This window comes from Phalacrocorax carbo, chromosome 11 (assembly GCF_963921805.1).
Source record: "Phalacrocorax carbo chromosome 11, bPhaCar2.1, whole genome shotgun sequence".
Taxonomy (NCBI): Eukaryota; Metazoa; Chordata; class Aves; order Suliformes; family Phalacrocoracidae; genus Phalacrocorax; species Phalacrocorax carbo.
In genome coordinates, this window is record NC_087523.1 from 15797386 (window position 1) to 15804820 (window position 7435).

The following is a 7435-nucleotide window of genomic DNA, read 5'->3' on the forward strand; positions in this document are numbered from 1 at the left end:
CGCCGGCCGCCCTTTGCCGCCGGGCCCGGCGCTGCCCGTGAGCGCCCCGGGGAGCCGAGCACCGCACGCCGCCCCGATCCGGTCTGCCGTGAGCGGGGCAACCGGCTCCCCCGAGCAGCGACAACCACGTGGCGAGGACAGCTTCTCATCCAGCGGCCGCGGCTCTCCCGCACTCCTTCCTTCCCACCCACACCCCCCCGGTGCGGGGGGTTACGCGGGGCGCGCAACAACGCGCACCCCCCCCCCCCCGCAGCAACTTTCCGCCCCCCCCCGCCCCCGGGCACACCACCGCCGAGCTCCCCTTTTCCCCGGCGGGCGCTCGTTTTGAATGAATGACCTCACCCGCGCCGGCCAACCGCCGCGCGGCCTCTCTTAATATTCATGAGGCGCCGCGCCAATGAGGGGGCGAGGAGGTTGTTTTAAACGGCAGAGCCCCGCAGCCAATCAGGCCGCTCTCGTAGGCAGCCAACGCGAGGCTGAGCCGCGCCGAGCCCCGCGTCGTGCCCTGCGCTCCAGCTCCTGTCCACACTACCGCGAACAATACAGGTACGTGCAGCCCCGCCGCAACTTTTCGGGGGGCGGCTGCCCCCTGCCCGCCCCGCCGCCGCCCCGCCCTGCCTCCGCGCCTTCGCCCCTCTGCTCTGCCTGCCCCAGCTTTTATTTTTATTTATTTTATTTTTTTTTTGTTTTCCCTTCCTTCCTTCGAGTTTTTTTTCCCCCCCTAATTAAAAAAAAAATCGGAAAAAATCACCCAAAACTTTCTACCCCCACCCCCTCCTCGCGGGGGAGATCGGCAGTGCCGGGGCAGATGCTGCGCGCAGCTGGCGGGGCGCAGCGTTTGCCCCTCGTCCCCCTCCCCTGCCCCGCCGGGACTCTCCCCCCCCGCCCCAGCGCGGAGGGGGCTACCTGTCCCCGGTGCAGCCCGGTTTCTCCGCGCCGGGCTCCCGTGCTGCCGAGAGTAATATGGCTGGTGCAGCAAGTACACCAGGACTAACTCCTCTTCTCCCCCGCATGGGCAGGGATTTTTCTCTGCCGCCTCCTAATGTCGCACGGCAAAACGCGCGGCGCCCTCGGCTTTTATTTGCCCCCTTCCCTCGGGTGGGCTCGGTGGGGCTGGCGGCGGTGGGAAAGTTGTTGGCCGTGCGCAATGCCGCGCTCGCTGTTTATTCTGCATTAATATGGCTGTCGCTTTAGCATCTGACAGGGATAAACCCTGCGCGCTGCGCCCGTCTGTCCCGGCGAAGCAGTTTTTTTCTCGCCGCCACCGCCTCCAAACTCCCCCAATCCCTTCGCCTCTGCCTCCGCCACTCTTCCCCTACCCGGGAAGGTGTCTCCGGCGGGGCTGCGCCCGCGGCGGGACCCCGCATCGCCTCTTCCCCGCGCCGAGCCGCCCGTGCTGTGGGCATTAATATGGCTGGCGCTGGAGAGCCCCGGCGAAGGGAAGAAAGACGTGTAAGCGGCATAGGGATGGGGAGGGGGGTCGCGGCGGGGGAAATCTCCTTCCCGGCGCCCCGCGGGGGGCTCAAACCTTTCGCTTTCGCCCCGGCTCCTTTCTCCCCACCGCCCCGCGCCCTCGGCCGGGCGCCGGGGGGCCGCCCCGGGGCTCTCCGCACTCTTTTTCTGGCGGCGCGGAGGAGCGTAGCGGCGGCGATAATGGCTGCACGGGAGCCTTTGTTAGAGAGCGCTGCGCTAGGCAGCGGCCGCGGGGGGGGGGGGGGGCGCCTCCCGCCCAGCGCCCCGGCCCCGCCGCCCCCGCCGCCCGGCGGGGGGCCGAGCGGGGAGCCCCTTCTCGGCGGGGGCGGCGTTTTGGCGGGGCCGGGGGCGGCGGGCGCGGGGGGCCGAGCGCGGCGGAGGGGGGGAGCGCGGCTTTGTTCGGCGGCGCGGCGGCGGCGGCGCCGGGAGAAGCCATCTTAGCGAGCGGGGCCGGCCCTGGGCGCGGAGCGCGGCCGCCGCCGCCGCCGCTCCCGCTGCCGCTCGCACCGGCCGCCCGGGGCCGGGCCGGCGCCCCGCGCCCCCGGCCGCCGCCCGGCCCCCCGGCGCCCCCCGCCCGGCGCCCCGCCGCATTTGAGGGGCACTTTCTTTCATCAGGAGGCATTTCACAAAATGGAAGATGAATTATTGGCGTCTGGCGGAGGAGCCGCCGCTGCCCCCTCCGCCCGCCGGCCCCGGCCCCGCCGCAGGTGCCCGCGCCCCGCGCCGCGGAGCCCGGCCGCCGCGGTGACCTTGGGCGGGGGGGGGGGGGGAGAGAAGATGGCGGGAGGGGAGCGAGGCCGGGCCGGCCGCGGCGGGCCGCTCGCCCCCAACTTCGGGAGCAGGCGGCGGCCCCGGCCCGGCGCCGCGCTCCTGCCCCGCCGCCTCGGCCGCGCTCGGCGCGGGCTCTCCCCTCCCCGCGCGGGAGCCCCGCCGAGCCCGGCCGGGGCGGGAGGGGGCGGCTTCGGGCCGCTTCTGCTGCGCGCCGAGGGGGCTCATAGGCGCAATTAAATATTAACGTCCTGCTAATAAAAATTAAATTTTCAAACGCTCGCGAAGCTGCGAATAGGAAATATTGCTGCGGGATTTCTTTTCTTGTTAATGGGGTGTGTTTGGAAACCATGTGAAACAATACGAAAAAAAAACACAGCCCAAAAGTTAGCATCATCCTCTCGGTGACTTGCTAATAACATCTTTGCGCTGACCACTACGCCTCCAAACATGTGTCACTTGGTGGAGCAAGAGCAAGTGCTGCTCACCTCGCAGAGCTCCACGGGTCCCATTGTGTTTAAAACTAGCCTTTATTTGCGCACCTTCTTTTTATATAAAAGGTTGTTGCGCTTTTACGGAGTGAATAATCTGTTCTGTCTTTCTACCTGGACAGCAGCTGCTAATATGTGAACTCTGGCTACTAATGGGATAAGTCGTAGCCTGGCACTCTGTGTGTGCCACTCAAGCCCCAGTGTGGCAACCAGCTAAAACGTATTTTTTATATCGCTTCATATATAACTTGTAATGGGCAGGAGTGTGTGCGTTTTAATAGCCTGTCTCTAGTCTTTGGACACAATGTAAATACACATCAGTGTAAAACTTAAATCTAGTGACCAGTTTCACTGGGCTCAAGTCTGCAACCCAAGTGCCAAGGAGGAATAACTTCAGTGTCTGTGTTGCGGGGGGGGAAAAGATGATGTGTTACTGATGGGACATTGCTTCTGCGGATGGTGGTGTGCATATACATAAATATATACATGCCATGTATGTATACACATGCATCCGTACATGCATTCACTTCTTATTTTTTCCCATTTTCCCCTCTTTCCTACAGAGTCAAGATGGCTAAAGGCGATCCGAAGAAGCCCAAGGGCAAGATGTCTGCCTATGCCTTCTTTGTGCAGACGTGCCGTGAGGAACATAAGAAAAAGAACCCAGAGGTTCCAGTCAACTTTGCAGAGTTTTCCAAGAAATGCTCAGAGAGGTGGAAGGTACCTTAATTTGTGACTTCCTGAAGGGAAGGGATAACTACTTATGGTACCTGCTAAGATGATGCGTGTGTGTGCCTGAGCTTGCAGGGAGCTGGTGCTGATTTAGTCTGTGAGCTGTTCTTGGCGAGGTGTCCCGGACACTGATTGGGTGCTGCCGACTCCCGTAACGACTGTGAGGGCGTCAGCCCCAGTGTATCTGCCTGGTTAGGTGCTTGCATTACAGCCTGGCCTCTTCTCCTGTTCCCAGGCAGTGCTCCTCAGCAGCTCCCTCCCTCCAGGCCCGTGTCCTTGAGGAGGACTGTGGCTGTACATGTCCCATTCCCGTTGCTTCCCTCTCGCTGAGTGTGCCAGCTGTGGCTGTGGTCCCCGGTACAGGACCTTCGTCCCCAAGGTGGTCCAGTTAGAAAACAAACAAATTCTGAAACTCCCCTATTGAGTTGGTGTGTGTTGGCTTGTTTACTTAAAGTTTGCCAGCTATTGAACAGTTGGGTAATCACAAGTTCGGTGTCTTGTTTTTTGTGTTTTTGCTTTTTTTAGACCATGTCAAGCAAGGAGAAGGCTAAATTTGATGAAATGGCAAAGGCTGATAAGGTACGATATGATAGAGAAATGAAGGACTATGGACCAGCTAAGGGTGGCAAGAAGAAGAAGGACCCCAATGCCCCGAAACGACCACCGTAAGTAACTTTGAGGCATTAAAGGCAGAAGTATTTTGGTTTGTTTTCCCACCCTGTAATGTGGCTGGTAGGCTTCCATAAAGGAAGTAGATGGGACGTACTGTTGGCATGGCAGTATTGGTAACGTTCATGGCTTACTGATACCGTCTTGTAAATCTTCTGGGCAGCTTGTAGTCTCGAGTATGTAGTGCACTAATGGGAATTGTCAGTGCTTGGTATACTTAAACTCATAGTGGTGGAAGACATGGAAATGACCGGGTCACAGTGAGACTTGTGTATCTAAGATGAAATGGTGGGGGGAAGGGGAGGGATAGAAAACACAGGTCTGGGCCTCAGTAAAACAAAAACGTGTTTGGGACTGTGCTTTTCTTGGGTGTTTTTTTTCTTGTTTGGTTGTGTGTTTGCTTTTGTTTTTATTTAAAAAAGTTTCTGCTCTGTGTGAGTGCATGTGCGAATGTTGTGGGTGAGGGACGGAGGAAGGGGCTGCTCCCTGGGCATGCTGCTGCGGTGCTGACTGTTCTCTGGTGCTTCTCTCCAAGGTCTGGCTTCTTCCTCTTCTGTTCAGAGTTCCGCCCCAAGATCAAGTCCACAAACCCTGGCATATCCATCGGGGACGTAGCAAAGAAACTGGGTGAAATGTGGAACAACCTCAGTGATAGTGAAAAGCAGCCTTATAACAATAAGGCAGCTAAACTGAAGGAGAAGTACGAGAAGGTAAGGCTAGTTTTCACTTGTGCCTCTTCCATACTGGCTCTTGTGTTGGTGTGTTTCTGTAACATAGACCCAGCTCAGGCGGCTCCAGCGTAGTGAGCATCTCCAGCTTCTCATTGCGCTGCGTGCTACATAGCCGAACTTTGCATATGTTGGGACAGAGCAGGTTAGAGAGCCGTGGGCGGATTCCGGCGAGCAGGGAGAGCTTTCCCCCAGCGAAGTGCGGCAGCGGCTGCGTGTGTTGCTCCAGCAAAGGGTTTGCTGTGCTGTTAAAGGAGCTTTGTCCCGTTAGCAGGAAACTCCTAAGAGAGGCTGGGTTCTCTTCTCCTCCTCAAAGAAATAACCACGAACGCAGGGTTTGAGGCCTCCATCGCCTGGAGGTGGTTGAGTACGCTTAGGTGTCTGCATACCTGTGTCCTAACGCTGGCCGTCTCCCCTCTTGGGGGTGCAGCTGTGGAAGGCCAGTCCCTTTACATTAACGCCTGCTGCTGTACAAATGCTGTGTGTGTTTGCTGCTTAGAGCAAATTAAGACATCCCCTTGACTTTGCAGGATGTTGCAGACTACAAGTCTAAAGGAAAGTTTGATGGCGCAAAGGGAGCAGCAACCAAAGCTGCTCGGAAAAAGGTAGAGGAAGAAGACGAAGAGGAGGAGGAGGATGAAGAAGAGGAGGATGAAGATGATGATGATGAATAAAACTGTACAATACTTGTCTCCATGTGAATACCATAGAGTAGGGGAAACACCATAAATGAAGCACCTCTTATTTGAGATGGTGTCTCTTGCCCTTATTAGGCTTAATTAAAAAAAAAAATTTGGATTCCGATCGCGTTGTAGTTTCTAAAAGTGCTCTAGAAATTGTAACTGGTTTACATGAAGTGGCCATGGGTGTAGTGAGCACCCTGAAACTGTATCAAAGTTGTACATATTTCCAAACATTTTTAAAATGAAAAGGCGCTCTAGTGTTCTCCTAACTCTGTGCACTTTGCTGTTGGTGTAACAAAGCATTTAAAAATGTTTCAAGCATTTTTTTAATTTGTAAGGTGGTGTTACTATATGGTTATTGGCTAGAAAATCCTGGGTTATAAACTGTACATATCTATAGTTTGTAAAAACTAGACAGATTCTTGTGGTACATGCTTAGGGTTATGATGCCTTAGAGGAGCAGTGATTACTTGGAAAGGCTGTACGTTCCCCGGGGTGCCATGGCCCAAAGCATGCACTGTGAGGGTAGATCTATTTACACTACAGTGGGCGTCCATTTAGCTTAAAGTTGTCTTTCTGTATATAGTGAAATAGCATTCTGCTGCCATTCTTAGTTGTGGAAGGGGGTTCAGCTGGCATGAGAAGTGTATGGATTTTTTTAGTTAAGTGCGGTAGTTTTTAAACTGAAACTGTAGACATCTCTTCATCGTCAACTAAGTGAAGAGCCAGTGCAGCAACTGAAGTTCAAAAACACTCTGTACTTAAACGAATTTGCAACGTTCTGTTTTTTTTGTATGTTTAGAATGCTGAAATGTTTTTGAAGCAAAATAAACAGTATTACATTTTTAAAACTGTTCTTGACAACACTCTAAATTTCTGGTTTAAAAGGATCTTAACAACAGCAAGAGGTTCATTTTGAAGTCTGTGGCATCCCTCAGGGCTGGTGACTTAGGAAACATTCTGACTCAAGGATTTAAAAAATAAAAAAAAATAAAAAAATAAATGGTGGCCAGCCAAAACTGGCTGAATTGAAAGAGATGGCTGCTCCAGCTAATATGCAATCGTAACTGTTTATGGCTGAGTGGCATAAGATGCTATGCAAGTTTGAACTTTATTACTTGAACTTGGGAGCCTAAATGAACATTCATGACGTAATTGTTTGTTTGTGTGTGTATATAGCAGCATTCAGAGATGCAGAGAAAGGTAGGTGGCTAGGAATGAGGCTGACACCATGGAATAAGTATAAAAGCATAGTTTGGATTTTTTTTTCAGTTGTGTTGGGTAAATTTATAGCCCAAATGCATTGCTGTACATATTAAAATGTGCCTTTTTTGTCCTGTGTTAAACTGTTTCAGACTTGTGGTTTTTTCTAGCATCTTAATTCGTGGCAGGAGCCAGGCGCCTAGTCTAATTCCTTGCTGAAGTAGGAGTGTGGCACAGGTACTTAGTCTGTGTCCTTTCTCTCATGACAAGAGTTTTAAGAGGAATTGGGTGCTGTGAGGTGGGTTGGGGGAGCAACGCAGGTCTCTCTTCCCCCTTTGGTGACCAGCTGGCTGTGTTGCAGCCTTGCCATCTTCCCAAATCTAGGCTGGGGATGTCTTGCAGCCCTTGGAAGGGAAAGGTAATGCCTGGTCTCTAGCTGGTGACTCTGACCTCATTTTTCCTTAGCATGGAAACTGCATAAACTGGGAAAACTATAGCACCCTTTTGCTACCCTTGAATTCCTTCCTTGTGCTGGCTGTAGTTAGCAGTCAGTGTGTGCCTGGCAGCGAGGAAATGGGGGTGTGAGGTACTTGCATTAATAGCAGGTCAAAGTTGTGGGCTGCCGTGTATAGGTGACTTGAGGATAGCGTAACTCATCTCTGTAAGCTGTGGGTATGGCTTCGTTTGA

The 7435-nt window shown here is 54.2% G+C and overlaps 1 protein-coding gene across 1 annotated transcript; it reads left to right on the forward strand.

Moving 5' to 3' along the window:
• The first annotated feature begins 412 nt into the window (after positions 1–412).
• HMGB3 (high mobility group box 3) lies at positions 413–6890 on the forward strand. Its single transcript, XM_064463200.1, has 5 exons — positions 413–546; positions 3296–3452; positions 3990–4129; positions 4669–4843; positions 5392–6890. The coding sequence occupies exons 2-5, from the start codon at positions 3303–3305 to the stop codon at positions 5533–5535; spliced, it is 609 nt and encodes a 202-aa protein (XP_064319270.1). The 5' UTR covers positions 413–546; positions 3296–3302; the 3' UTR covers positions 5536–6890.
• Positions 6891–7435: the final 545 nt, after the last annotated feature.

Bases quoted from the DNA above. Each gene is read 5' to 3' on its own strand.
- HMGB3 (XM_064463200.1), top strand. From the start codon at position 3,303: ATGGCTAAAGGCGATCCGAAGAAGCCCAAGGGCAAGATGTCTGCCTAT. The intron at 3,453-3,989 runs GTACCTTAATTT...TGCTTTTTTTAG, and splicing joins AATGCTCAGAGAGGTGGAAG to ACCATGTCAAGCAAGGAGAA. The intron at 4,844-5,391 runs GTAAGGCTAGTT...TTGACTTTGCAG, and splicing joins TGAAGGAGAAGTACGAGAAG to GATGTTGCAGACTACAAGTC.